At 43.9% G+C, this 14,791-nt stretch overlaps 2 protein-coding genes across 11 annotated transcripts in view; one reads left to right on the top strand and one right to left on the bottom strand.

Annotated features, from left to right (window-relative positions):
- The window catches only part of GLYR1 (glyoxylate reductase 1 homolog), a 35,814-nt gene extending 29,137 nt beyond the window's left edge, over nucleotides 1-6,677 (bottom strand). For all 6 annotated transcript variants that reach the window (XM_038540482.1, XM_038540483.1, XM_038540484.1 and 3 more), the window contains exons 1-3: nucleotides 6,555-6,677; nucleotides 5,454-5,490; nucleotides 4,311-4,390 (exon numbers count right to left, since the gene is read on the bottom strand). In XM_038540482.1, the coding sequence (XP_038396410.1) occupies nucleotides 4,311-4,390; nucleotides 5,454-5,490; nucleotides 6,555-6,658 (221 nt within the window). In that variant the 5' untranslated portion in view covers nucleotides 6,659-6,677. The remainder of the gene's footprint in view (nucleotides 1-4,310; nucleotides 4,391-5,453; nucleotides 5,491-6,554) is intronic.
- A 670-nt stretch (nucleotides 6,678-7,347) lies between these two features.
- UBN1 (ubinuclein 1) overlaps nucleotides 7,348-14,791 on the top strand; it is a 39,282-nt gene continuing 31,838 nt past the window's right edge. For all 5 annotated transcript variants that reach the window (XM_038540481.1, XM_038540480.1, XM_038540478.1 and 2 more), the window contains exons 1-2: nucleotides 7,348-7,479; nucleotides 11,868-12,155. In XM_038540481.1, the coding sequence (XP_038396409.1) occupies nucleotides 11,907-12,155 (249 nt within the window). In that variant the 5' untranslated portion in view covers nucleotides 7,348-7,479; nucleotides 11,868-11,906. The remainder of the gene's footprint in view (nucleotides 7,480-11,867; nucleotides 12,156-14,791) is intronic.

Genomic DNA, 14,791 nt, shown 5'->3' with positions numbered 1-14,791 from the left:
GAGTCAAAGTTATGCTAAAGTTATTTTTCCCTCTATATCTCCATGAAGTAGAAAACGACCACAAGTAGCCCTCATCCACAGTGGTCATCCAGGCTCGGAGAGCTGAATCCAGCCATCTCACTGAGTTCTTCCCCTTCCAGAGGCAGCTTGTTAAGAAGATCGGTCCTCAGGACACCTGGGTAGCTCAGCAGTTGAGTGTCTGCCTTCGGCTGAGGGTGTGATCCTGGGATCCAGGATCAAGTCCTGCATTGGGCTCCTTGCAGGAAGCCTGCTTCTCCCTCTGCCTGTGTCTCTCTCTCTGTCTTTCATGAATAAATAAATACAATCTTAAAAAAAAAAAAAAAAAAAGGAAGGTCTGGTCTTCTTTCTTCCCAACAAGATGTCAACATAATTTGTCAAGATATTTTAGCAGAGAAAAGGAGAAAAACTACTTTTCTAGAGAATTGAAATCTTTATCTTAAGGACCTATCCTTTTCAATCTTTAATAAAGGTTCTTGCTAATATATATAAAAAATTGTATCTATAAATTGTTTTTGTCATAACGTACAGTTTTGAAAAGGAATGTCTCTCACTGAATCCTGTATTGCTTAGGAATTCAGGAGCAGCCCCATGGGGTCAGGCCCTATCCACCAAAATCAGGACACTGTAGCCAATAACCCCTCTCCCCTCCCTGATATCAAGCATCAAAGGTGAGGGAAAGCCCACTTTCTTCTGGAACCACCTATGGCCTTGCCCTTTACAAAGCAGTTCTCATCTCTAAAAATCCACTTGTACTTCCCACAGAAAGCACTTGTCAAATGTCTTGTTTCCTATAGTGCTTCTTATGCACGCCCTAAACATAGTCACCATAGCACCAGTTCTACTCATAGTGCCCCTTACCGAAATGTCTGCTGATTTATGAATAAATCAGTGTTGACCTCTTTAGGGCCATCCATCATTTCATCAGTACGGATTGTGGTCTTTTTAAAGTCATTATTAAAGAATCTTACTCTTTGATGGGACTTGGTCCCCTTTTCTGATCCTGACTAGTTCCATCAGATCCCTTTGGGAGCATGGACTCAACTGCACACTGCACTCCTGGCAAGGCACAGCAGTTTTTACATAAAGGTGGAAATTTTTTTTTTTTTTTTTTTTTTAAAAAAAGAAGGTACAACAATTTACTGTTTGGTGTGGGAAGCCTTTTTGGTCAAAGGAATAGACCCAGTTGAAGTCCTTAGGAATTTCTGACTCTCAGATGTCTTTCCTTTTCAAACACAAATCCTTCTCTCTCAGGAGTTTCCCTTTCTTGAAGCCACCTGATTCTTACAGCTTATTCTCTCTGTAATGTATCTCCACCTCAACCTGGACTTTATTCAACACCTGCTGTTTGATGAACAAGTGGCACTACTTCTCTCCTAACTATGAGGTAGGGAAAATCATCCCACACGTGGGCAAGGACACAAAAGCTTAGAGAGGTGAAAATAGGGACGCCTGGGTTGCTTAGTCTGTTAAACGTCTGCCTTCAGCTCAGGTCATGATCTCAGGGTCCTGGGACAGAGACCCGCATTGGGCTCTCTGCTCCTCCTTCTCCCCCTGCATGTGCTCCCCCACCTCTGTCAAAATAATAGAAAATTTAAAAAGGTGAAAACAGCTTGCCCAAATTGTAGGGCAGTGCGACTGGCATCTGAATGTATAGTACGACAGTAATGAATCCAGAGCTCTTTCCCCAAAATAATTCCCTAGACACTTTACCTTCAGATAATTTAAAGATAGTAAATAATATGTACTGAGAACCCTTCTCCCTTCAGGAAGTGCTCGGAGATCCTTACCCTTTGTTTCCTTTTGTTGTCATCTGCCTAGCCACAAGAAGATAATGTGTTGGTCCTGTGACCACTTAATTTTTAAATAACTTTTTTTTTTTTAATTTTTAAATAACTTTTTAAGTGGAATTCTACCAAAGGAGTTTAACAAGCTTAAAGATACTATATATCTAATAGTTGCCTTGAACTCACTTGTTTATGAATCTTCACAAAGAACTTTAGCTAGAAATCACATCACTACCACTACTAACCCCAATAGCTTACTTTTATGTTCAGGAAGTGCATTCTTTTCATTGGCTTCACTTGTGTGCCTAGTTAAGTGCTGAAATTCACTCAACTCCAATTTTCTGTCTCACTTGTATTTCTTATACAGAGGGATCAGTTTACTCTTCTGACCTTACAGCATTTTTTTCTACTTTTTTTTTAATGATTAAAAAATCATATTCTCATTGCATAAAAATAAGAAAATTCATAAAGTATAAGGAATCCTTCCAGCATTTTTTTAAATTATAAGAACACAGGGATCCCTGTGTGGCTGAGCAGTTTAGCACCTGCCTTTGGCCCAGGGCATGATCCTGGAGTCCCAGGATCGAGTCCCGCATCAGGCTCCCTGTCTTGAGCCCTGCTTCTCCCTCTGCCTGTGTCTCTGCCTCTCTCTGTGTCTCTCATGAATAAATAAATATTTTTTTTTCATGAGAGACAGAGAGACAGAGACATAGGCAGAGGGAGAAGCAGGCTTCATGCAGGAAGCCTGATGTGGGACTCAATCCCGGAGTCCTGGGATTATGCCTTGAGCCAAAGGCAGACGCTCAACCAATGAGCCACCCAAGCATCCCAAATAAATAAAATTAAAAAAAAAAAAAAAAAAAAAGGGAACACAATGGTTTTCAGGCCTCCTGTAATCTGATCAAGCCCCCACTCTTTATGAGTTTCCACTTTTGTTGTAAACTGGTATATGTTTGTTTAGCTAATCAAGTTGGGTCAACCATATTTCCTGTTATTCTCAAGAACAGTTCTTTACCCAGGTGGGAAGCCTCACTCTGCTCACACATCCAACTTAACACCCAGTTGCTCACGGTATTCCAACTGCCTGCACACCCTTTTTCTTCCTGCCTATTCAAATTCTATCCATCCTCCAGAGTAGATTCTAACCCCATCTCTTCTATCATCCTTCTTTGACCTGCCTGTTCTCCACTGATGTCTCCTTGTTCTAGAATCCTTTAACAGTCACCTGTATCACTCATTCTGCACTTATTCCCATCTGAAATGTTTATGTCTTGTCACCTGAGTTCCTGAAAGGCAAGGACCACAACATCTGCTTTTCTTTGAAGGAAGCTCTTTTTGGTGTCAACAATTCAAAGTGTGCTGTACAGGGATCCCTGGGTGGCGCAGTGGTTTAGCGCCTGCCTTTGGCCCAGGGCGTGATCCTGGAGACCCGGGATCGAATCCCACGTCAGGCTCCCGGTGCATGGAGCCTGCTTCTCCCTCTGCCTATGTCTCTGCCTCTCTCTCTCTCTCTCTGTGTGACTATCATAAATAAATAAAAATTTAAAAAAAAAAAAAAAAACAAAACAAAGTGTGCTGTACAATTAGCACATGTATACACAGGGACAATCTTTCTTGTAATGTCAGTGGCATTACCAGAACATTCCTGCTTCCAGAGTGTCTGTGGCTGTCACAGCTGTGGGTCAGTGATTCCCTTGAATACTGTCATCAAAAGGCTGCTAAATTATTTTATGACAGAGAACTGGGTATATTGGCACACCTGCATGGTGAAGGTAGACACACCATTTAAACTCTAACTCAGGCTAAGCACTCTGGCATATAAACTCCTGAATGAGTGAAGAACACTGCTTATAACAGATTTTGCTATAGAATATATCACTTTCTAGAAATATCTATTTTAACCATTAGCATTAGATTCTTCAGGAAACTCACAGACATTTTAATCTAAGAATCCTAAGTACAGCTACTTAAACCACCTAGCTACACCCAGGTAACCAAAACCATGTAATAACAAGAGAGCTGAACAAATCACTGGAAACTCAGGTAAATATGTATTCTCCTCCTTACTGTGACTTATATGGCCTATCAGAGAATCTCAAGGGAATGGTCCTGATTTCACTGTGTATCTCACACATGAACCACAATGATAAACAGCCATTAAAAGAGAGCTGAACGTGGTCTTTATAAAAGGAACTACTAAATTAAAAAAAAAATTTTTAATAAAAGGAACTACTATGGGATTGGATAAAGAGATGTGAGAAATGACATTACTGTGATTATCATATTTAAAAGAATCCTATTTCTCACCTGACTGACATTGTTATTGGCCACAGAACAATTCCTATGAGCTAAGAATATATTTAGGTATAAAGCCAGAACAATATGCCATTCTCACAGACTACAGTAAAAATGAACTAGGGTCCCTAGAATATTCTCATAAGCAGCTCAGATCCAGGGCAACGCCCAAACAAAGGGAAAGTGAAACTCCCAAACAGCACTACTCACTGATCTTCTGTTCCAAAAAACTTCACAAAGAAGCATTTCTTGCCACGAGGTTTCTTCAAGTCTTTGGGTGGATTAACAATCTGGGGAGTAAAAGGCGGAAAAAGGTTTTTCACACCTCTAAGTTGGTAGGAAAAAAATGAAATAAAACAAAAGGAATATGTTTAAAATGAACCCAGGATCTAGTACCTGTCCAAATCTGGCACGTTTCTACTGAGATGTGTGGAAATGTGCAAATATTCTAGTTCCCTACATGTACCATGTAGCAGTGTTCAGTAAGTAGAATACCCCTTCTACTGCAATGGCCCTGTTTTAATAGCAGTTAAAACTAAGATCAATATCAATCCCCTTCAACCATGTGACCCTGTGATCACTGAAAAAATGCACAGAACACTCTTAAAAATATTTCAGTGAAGTAATAAGGTGGTGACTATGCTTACTGGTAAGCACTGGGTAATGTACAGAACTACTGAATGAATATGCTGTACACCTGAAACTACAACACTGTATGTTAATTATGCTTTAATAAACAAACAAAACAACTGTGCAGGAAAAGTTGAGACAGGTAATAATAATAATGAAGAACAACAGAGGCAATGAAAATGCCATATTGCAAAGAGACAGTCTAAAGACATATCCTGGGCTCCTAGCAAGAATTTAAAAACAGAACATTTGGAAAGCTATGACGGATCGCCTCATGCAAAATCTGGAATGCCAACTTCTGCAAAGATGCACTGGAGCAGCACATATGGTAACATGGAAAGAAGATTTAAACTTAGTTGGGACAAAAATACTTTGACTTTTCACTAACCTACATTTAGATTCCGCTCTTCCTGGAGAATTTATTTTCTTCTCCTTTTGTTACATTTAAGTACAAGGCTAAAATTCAAATTAGAATTGATTTCCAGGATTAAGAAACTTCACCAAAACCATCTCTGGTTCAAGAGATAAGCATTTACTGCAGATTAAATGACCTGGTTTATACTGCACTGTCTTTTCTAAACAAACTGAAGAGTAGAGAGAAAAAAATTGTGTTACTTAAGTCCAGTTTAACTAAATGCCGGAAACAGAGAGGAATGAATCTTAACGTTCTTCACCTTCTCAAACCCAACTTCAGACGTCTTCCGTTAGTATCAAGACACTCACCTTTCCTGGCCAAGGAGGATACCGGCCGAGTTTCCCCCTAGAGAAAACACACAGTCAGCATTTGCCCTGGAAAAGCCAGTCCATCTCCTTCAACCCACTCAACATGAAATGTATTTTCCTAACTCTCCACCTGCACCCTCAAGTGCCAAAACAAAAGCTGGCAAACAGCAGTTCTTAATTTGGCTTCCGCAGCTGGACCCAAGAAGCCCGAACTCTTCAGAAACGAAATGCGTAAGTGCAATAAGGTATGTGCATTCTTGCGGCGACAAGGAATACAGAACAAACGAAACCAATCAGGAGTCACTGGTCTAGAGCCTCCCCAGGACTGGGGGCTTGGGGCGGGGGGGGGGGGGAGCGTAGTTTGCTCTGTAAACACAGACTTCCCCTTACAAAGTCTGGTTTAATTCACCGCGAGACCAGCCCGGCTTTGACACAATGCTAATGGAAACCTTCCTCTGGGTCGAGAAGTGAGCTACGTCGCTCCAGGGAAGCGGCGACGGTCAGTCTTGGTTCGGGCGGTTGTCTGGGACACGGAAGCAGACCACGAGAGGCACCCAAGAAGGCAGCGGTCACTGCCAAGCCTTCGGCTGTAAAGGAGAAGTCCCCCTTCCATTTCTTCACGGGGCAGCGCCAGCAGTCCGGTTTCGACACCCCGGGCCAAGTCGCCCGCACAGGTCGGCTCCATCGCAACGCGAGTTTTGACGGGCTTGCCCAGGCGAGGTGGCCCCGCGGGCTCCCCGGCTCGCCCGCTTCCCGGGGGGGAGCCTCAGCAAGACCCCAACGACCCGGCGTCCGCGGGGAGGCATGCGGCGCCGGAGACTCCCTTCGCGGCGGCCGCCGGCGTGCAGGTGCGGAGCGCAGCCCTCCCCCGGGCGGCCTCGGGGCTCAGAGCCCGGCCCGCCGCGGCCACTCTCGGCCTCAGTCCCCCGGGGCCGGGCTGCCCCTTCCGCCCGGCGTCGCTCCCGGCGCCGGCACCTCGTCTCGCCCTCTCTCCGCAGCCTGGAGCGCTTAGAAAGGCAGCTCCGGGGCCGGCCGCGAACCCCGCGCCCAGTGGAGGAGCTTCCCGGCGCACCTCGCTTAGCCCTGGCCGCCCGGACTCACCACACCAGATCGCCGAGCCGCAGACTCACAGCCGCCATCTTACCACCCAACCACCGCCGACGCACGGGCCGCCGGGAACACCAAGTCGCCCCGGCGCCGCCCATTGGAGTGCGCGCGGCCACGTGACGAGGGGCCGGCTGTCACCGGCCACGCCGCTGCCTTGACGTCACCGCGCCCGCCGCAATTCATTGGCCGGCCCAGCGGCACGTGACGCAGGCGCCGCGGTCTCTGCGCGCCGGAGCCCGGAGACTCCCGGCTCCTTCCCCCTCCCTCCGGCTCGTGACAACGAAGCGCCCGCGGTCCGAGGCGGCGGAGGCGGCGGTGACGGCGCGGCCGGCCGAGCGCGCGAGGGAGCCGGCCCTGCGGCCCGCCCCGCCTCTGGGCTCTGGCCTCCTGCCCCCTCCCGTCCGCGCTTCCGTTGCGGCCGTTAGCCCCGCGCCGGGGCCGGCCGCGTCCCCACACCGGGGCTGCCCTGACGGACCTCGGCGCGGCCTGGAAGCCAGCCTCGGCCCGCGCGCGGCGGGCTCTGCGCGGCCTCGCCCGGGGGTCTGACGGGTCCTTCGGTGCGCGCTTTCTAACGGCCGGCGCCCGGGGAGCGGCTCGGAGCCCGCGCCCGCCGCCTCAAGTTCTCCCGGGGCGCCGGGGCCGCCCGCCCGAGGTCGCGAGCTGCTCGACCGACGTGGACCCGGCGTCTCTGCGCTTCCTCCGGGGCCGGCGCGGCGGCGGCACGGCCGGCGAGGCTGCCCCGGGCGCGCGGGGACCCAGCCATGGGCCGCGGCGCGGGCCGGCCGCCCGCCGGGAGGCATGGCTCGGGGGCCGGCCGCTAGCGGCGCCGCAGCCCGGGCGCCCGGGCCGGCATGAGGACGGCCGCGGGGGGACGAGTGCGGCCCCTGGGGCCGTAGCCTGCGTCGCGCCGGGGACAAAGGTGCGTGTCTTTGTCGGGACCGGGCTCTCCCGTCCGCCTCGTTGTAGTTTGACACTTTTAGAGAAGTTGGGAGCTGGCTGTTGTGACAACAGGAAGGCAGATGCTCGCGTAGTTGGGAGTCCGTGAAGCCCAGGGCGTTGAATGGGGAACTGTTTACAGCAGCCCAGCGCGGAGCTCAAACCCCCCCTTCCCCCCGCTCCCCGGGTACAAAACAGCAATTTTTTGGAAAGCTCCAGTCCCAGTCGCAGGCCCCCAGTAGCCTCGGTGTTGTCGACCTTAGAGTTTCTCAAGAGTCGGTCTCTGCTTGAGAAGGTGGCGGATCCTTAACGCGTCTCCCTGTAGGTGTTTTTGTTGTAGACTTTGGTTGTGAGCACGTTTTGTTTTGTTTTGGTGGTGTGGTGGTGGTGGTGCCATTTGGCTTGTCCGCAGCCTGCTTTTTCCTGGAATTCAGTTTCCCTAACCGTACCGGCCCGTTAGTTTCAGGAGCTGTCATTTATACTGTTTTGTATTGTCCTCCGGACAAGCCAGGAATTGGAAGCACCTTTGAGATTCCAGGAAATGACTTCGTAAAATTCGACACACACACACACACACACGCTGTTCCTAATTTTACAGACTCTTAAATGTTTGAGGAATTGAAAGAGACGTTCAGCGGTCTGATAGAATATATGAATTTTTAAGTCGACATCACATTGGACCTCGGGGCATTCTCATGGGAGTCCAAACGTGGCGAAGAATGTAGGTTTAGTGTTGTCCCGGAACTTCTAGCCAATGCAATAAGACATGAAACAAAAATAAGAGATGTTTCAGAAAGAAGGCAAAATTCTCATTTCTGGGAATGACAGGACAGCCTGTGGGGGGGGGGGGGTAAAAGTTAAGGGAAAGCTATTGAATGAGTTCAGCAAGGAGATTAATAATTACAAAATCAGCCTACAAAATTAACTTTTTTGGTTTCACTGATAATTAGTTTGAAAATATAGTAGTTCAGAGAACATATAACAACAACAAAAACTTTAATTCCTGAGAGTAAACCAAGGTGCAAAAGAAGGCTACTGTTTCTTGGATAACACCAGTTGAGGGTTTTAGGAGGGATGTTTTTGTGTGTACAATAACTGTGCTTTTATGTAGCGTGATGTTCGACTTGTTAAAAATGAGTATTTAAATACTTATTTTTTTCTTACGCTTTTAAGGTTTTACTCCCAAATCTTGTTTTACTTACAAATGTAAGAATAGTTCTTTAAAAATAAAAATACTTGACCCTTGACAAAGCTTCAGTTAAGGTACCAGCTTAAAAGATTACATTCCCCTAAACAATGAACTCTTTTTGCAGCGTTACGTACCCTTAAATGTTTGTTTGTTTGTTTATTTATTTATTTATTATTATTATTTTTATTCTTAGAGAGAGAGAGGCAGAGACACAGGCAGAGGGAGAAGCAGGCTCCATGCCGAGAGCTTGACATGGGACTGGATCCTGGGTCTCCAGGATCAGGCCCTGGGCTGCAGGCAGCACTAAACCGCTGTGGCACCAGGGCTGCCCCCCTTAAATGTTTTAAACTGCATTTGAAGTTTTTTGTTTTTGCTTTTTTAAGTGGGCTCCATGCCCAGCGTGGAGCCCAATGTGAGGCTTGAATTCAAGACTCTGAGATCAAGACCTGAGCTAAGATGGAGAGTCAGAGGTTTAAGTGACTGAGCCACCCATGCATTTAAATTTTTATATGCTTGTTCTCTTAAATACTTCAAAATTCTAAAATGGTGAATTTATAAGCCTAATGGTAAAATCTTTCTAAAGACGTAACTCTTGTTAAGTCTGCTAGATGGAGAAATGAGATTTAAATGAACACTTTCAAGCTTAGATTTTCTTAAGCATTTCAAATTAAAAATATAAGTCTCATAGGTCAGTCCGATTTTCTTAAACTTTTCAAATAACTTAGTAACAAGTAGCAAGGAAATCTCATGATTATAAAATTTAATGCAAAACCTACCAAGTGTTGTTATGTTATAGGTTTGATTTACGTTTATTCTCCAGTTCTCTTTCTAAAGTCACACAACTGAGAGAAGCAGTTATACCATCTAGGTGAACAAAGTAACAATGTCTAAAATTTGGACCATGGTAAGGTTACATTATAAAAATTACCGCTGAGGGGCACCTGGGTAGCACAATCAGTTAAGTGTCTGCCTTTGACTCCGGTCATGATCTCAGGGTCCTGGGATTGAGCCCTGCATTGGGCTCCCTGCTCAGCGGGGAACTTGCTTCTCCCTCTCCCTCTGCCTGACGCTCCCCCTGTTTATGCTTTTGGTCTCTCTCTCTCTCTTAAATGAATAAAATCTTAAAAAAAAAAAAATTACTGCTGGGACAGAGACCTGTTTGTCCCTTCCAGGGTGAACTTCCTACATCCTGTTAACTTTGAGGTTCCCTTTGTTTGGTGAGAAATTGCCTGCTTGTGTCAGTGGGGGACCTTTAAACCTCCTCTTTCAGCTGTAAATGCAGCTGTAATTTATTTTCTCAACCCAGTGCATCATGAATGTCCTGAGGGCCTTGAAAGCTTCTTTTAGGAGAATTTCTTTCCAGCATTTTAGTGCACGATGGTTTTTTGCACTACCAACCTGTTTTGCTGCTAATCACTTTGCTGCCTATTTAGAATTATTCTAACTCTTCATTTTTAGATATATTACTCCCTGATCTTAGCAATCACAATTTTTGGTCATGGTAGAAGAAATGAATGTTATGTATATACAAGTAGAGATTCTTGTAAGTGGATATATGTGATAGTATAAATCTTCCTGAATTAGTTGCTAATCATTCATTACTGTCAAAATACAGTGAGCTTTTTGGGGGGAACTTGTCAACATGATTCTAAAATTGATCTGAAATAATAAACAGGCTGGAATAACTACTACTTTTAAAAGAAGAACAATAAAGATGAACTTTTGATTGAAGATATTAAAATACCATAAATTTTTTTCAAAACAGTATAGTATTGGTAAAAGAATGTCTGGATATACTAGATTAACAGGTTGGATTTCAGTAAGAGATCTTAAAATGCCTAATACATTACTATATAATATATGCCAAGTCAGCAGTGGAAAGAAAGGTTAGTGATTGATGCTGAGAAGAAGCCAAGTTAGAGAATTCAGTGTGAAACATTTTTTTTTTTAAAAGACTTTAAAAAATTTTTTTTGTTTTTATTTATTCATGAGAAACACACAGAGAGAGAGAGAGAGAGGCAGAGACACAGGCAGAGGGAGAAGCAGGTTCCATGCAAGGAGCCCGACGTGGGACTCGATCCCGGGTATCCAGGATCACACCCTGGACTGCAGGCGGTGCTAAACCGCTGCGCCACTGGGACTGCCCAGTGTGAAACATTTCTTTTATATCTCACTGTAATCAAAATTAAACAGTAACAAAGTAGGAAAAAGTAGTTGTATGACAGCATTATATATCTGTAATATATCAAAATTTATAGATTTGTAAGAAATCAATTTTTAAAAGCTGCAGTTGTTTTCAACCATTCCCTTAATGCTGGAAATTGAGGTGGTTTTTATTATTTTTCCTCTATAAATAAGGATGCAGTGAATATTTTTATTTACTATAATGGTAGAAAGTTCATACTAGAGCGTGAGTAGGATGTAAGATTATACCTGAAGTGTGTGTGTGCACACACACAATGTATATGTATAGTGTGTGTGTATTTGGATATTTGTATTATGTAAACCTTTTGGTATTCTGGGCTTTGCAATCTGTTTTGACCATTTCCGAGCAACTTTGAAGGTCTTTGGCATGTCATAATTTTTCACTTTGCTAAGGGCCAGTTTTAGGTGGAGAAAGGTTGGTGTCTTAGGAAATGAGTCGAGAGTCACACTCTCCTGAGACACTGGTTTTTTACTTAACCCAGAGGAGGCAGTACCTTCTGTGAGCTATTGAAAACTTTTCTCATTGTAAGGATTGGCCCTAAATGTAAGTGTACTGCTCGTGATGGAAATACAGAGATCTTAAGAAAGAGATTATTCTCAGCCAGAAAGGAAAAGGTTAAATTAAATGAAAAACATTATTCTCTAGTGGTCTTTGCAATTTTGAGGATTCTTTAAGGCTCCATCAGCATGGATTTTCTAACATCAAGGAACTATTGACTAGGCATAGAGAAAAAAAAAGACTGGAAGTATGCTGAATTCTGGTTATTTCTGAATGATAGTATTTGGGGTGATTTACACATTTTTAAATGATATATTTAAAGCAAATAGTATTGAAGAAAAAAAGAGTAAGTGGTGATTAAGATCAATTTAACAGTGGATTCTTCTTGAATTTCTTTAAGCTTAAATCTGAATAGCTCAACAGGAAAAATCATTTTTATCATCTTGGTTTGACCTAGTCCTTCTTTTAATGTTAACAGAAGCCATGCAGTGACACCTGCTAAGACTTGTCGGTAGCCATGTCGGAGCCCCACAGGGTCCAGTTCACCTCTCTCCCAGGTTCTCTGAATCCTGCATTTTTGAAGAAATCCCGGAAAGAGGAGGTTGGGGGAACAGAACAGCATCAGGACTCTGAGCCGGCTGCAGCAGCTGTTCGGATTACACTCACCCTCTTTGAGCCAGATCACAAGCGCTGCCCAGAGTTCTTCTACCCAGAGCTGGTGAAGAACATACGAGGGAAGGTGAAAGGCCTTCAACCCGCAGACAAGGTACACCCCAGCAGCCCCAGACTGGGTCTGCAGATAAAACACATGGAACATCCTGTGGAAATGGGACTTCTGGAGGGTGGAAGCAAGACTAGAAAGGCTCTGGCTATCCAAGATCACGGTGCTCAGCCCAAAGCAGTCACAGGTGTGCTGATTTTGCCTCTGAGCAGGAACGGATAGAATTCTTTCTCAAACCATTGTCCTGATTTATGCTAGAGAAAACACTGTGCATCCAAGGCTAATATGAATTATGACTAATAATTAACAATAAGCTATTTATTTATTTATTTATTTATTTATTTATTTATTTATTTATTTATTTATTTATTTATTTATGATAGTCACACACAGAGAGAGAAAGAGGCAGAGACATAGGCAGAGGGAGAAGCAGGCTCCATGCACCGGGAGCCTGACATGGGATTCGATCCCGGGTCTCCAGGATTGCGCCCTGGGCCAAAGGCAGGCGCTAAACTGCTGCGCCACCCAGGGATCCCAACAATAAGCTTTTTCATGCCAAAATTATATATGTGTGTCAATGTGACCAGTCTCTGGCTGTTCCAGCACTGGAATTTTGTGCTGGACGTTTTTCTTTTCCAGTAGAATCTTACTCTGCCTACTGTAAGGCAGACAAGAAAAGACATTGACTTTTCTTTTTTTTTTTTTCTTTTTTAAAATTTTATTTATTTATTTTTTATTGGAGTTCAATTTGCCAACATATAGCATAGCACCTAGTGCTCATCCCATCAAGTGCCCCCCTCAGTGCCCGTCACCCAGTCACCCCCACCCACCTCCCTTTCCACCACCCCTTGTTCGTTTTCCAGAGTTAGGAGTCTCTCATGTTCTGTCTCCCTCTCTGATATTTCCCACTCATTTTCTCTCCCCTTAATTCCCTTTCACTATTGTTTTATTCCCCAAATGAATGAGACTACATAATGTTTGTTCTTCTCTGATTGACTTATTTCACTCAGCATAATACCCTCCAGTTCCATCCACATCGAAGCAAATGGTGGGTGTTTAAGACATTGACTTCTCATCTCTTCTGAACAGTGAGATTCTGGATAGTTTCTTTCCCTGGTTGGATAGAAACCTATTTTTGTGGGAGGTTTTGTTTTTCGTTTTTTTGTTTTGTAGTTAGTTTGCCAAAATTGGGTTGTAGTCTTCAGATCTTTTGAGAATCAGTTTGATTTCTTAAATATTTTTAAAAATTATCTATTTTCCTGACAGATTTGCTTTGCTCTTTAGTATGGAACTTCTTAAACATGCAGAGTGGGAGAATAATATAATGAGCCCCTATGTACCCATCACCAGCTTCAGCTATCACTGATGTTTTCATTGTAATTTTTTTTGAAAACTATTTGTTGAATTAAATATGTTAGAAAAAGTGCGTATATGACAAATTCACAGCTTGATGCATTTTCATAAACTCAGCACATCCTTGCAACCTGTGCCTGGATTATGAAATGTAATATTTTCCAGGACACCAGAAACCCTCCTCCTGCCCTTCCAAAATACTACCCAGGTCCACTGCCCTAATTTTCAAAAGCTTAGTTCAGTTTTGCACATTTTTGTATTTTACCTAAATGGAATTCTACAGCATGAGTAGGAAATAGGTGAAGAGCACAAGCCTCTACAATGGTGCACTATGCTAGGCTCTGAGGCAAAGGATTCCACACTTGGAGTATTTTGATCTCTAGAGTGGCTCTTAGTAAAATGAGGATCAGCTTAATACCTGGCTCACAGGGTGTTTGAGGGTAGAATCAGATCACATAGGTACAGTTTTTAGCCACATAACTAAGTGGCCAGTTGTTCATTCAAATTCACCATTGTGCTGTTGAGGGTGAGTGCCTTTGGTTAGGAGGATCATCTGCTTTCTTTGCTCAGATAAAAATGTGTTTCCTTGATTAAAATCTGATTAGCTGAATGAAAGCCAATAAATTTGTGCCAAGGATCAACCTTGCGTATGAGGGCAGTTGGATAAGATAAGAAAAAATAATTTCAAATCCATTCAAGATTCCTTTTTCAAAGTAGAAATGGGATCTCATTCCTTGAGAGGAAGAGACAGTAGCAGGGATTGGTTGAAGTCTTTATTTTGTAGGTTCAAGCCAAATCAGTAGGTCAACTGAAATTAGAACTCTAGTGCTCTGATTTCACCTTTTTTGGGGGATCCAAATGTCCTCTATTGCAGAAAAATGTATGGAGCATACACAGAGAACTTTGGATTCAATTTCAGGGGATTCCTGGTCTTCAGATTCAGAACTCCAGAATCTTTGCATCTACTCTGTGGTTTTCAAAGTAATATGTAATCTGACAGATTCGTGTATTAATTCATTTAGCATGAATTTCTTATAATGTAAAGGCGCTGTGCTAGATGCCGAGGACAATATAAAGGTGGAAAAGCCACTACTATCCCAACCTCAAAGGGACTTTCAGTCTTGTTGGTACTTTAGAATTATGCCAACACAGGTAACAGGAGTTACAATGTGGCAATTGTTTAAGTCTGATACAAGCCCTGTAGGGCTTGGACAGCAGAAAGCTTACATCCCAGATGTTTTGTTTGGACAGAGTTGGACCATCATGTGTGCAGGAAGTAGTACTTTTTGGACAACTACTGTTTGTCCAGACGTGAGAGAATGCACATT

Source organism: Canis lupus, chromosome 6 (genome assembly GCF_011100685.1).
Source record: "Canis lupus familiaris isolate Mischka breed German Shepherd chromosome 6, alternate assembly UU_Cfam_GSD_1.0, whole genome shotgun sequence".
Classification (NCBI taxonomy): Eukaryota; Metazoa; Chordata; class Mammalia; order Carnivora; family Canidae; genus Canis; species Canis lupus.
Note: the sequence above shows the minus strand (reverse complement) of the source record. Positions and strands in the feature narration are given on the sequence as shown.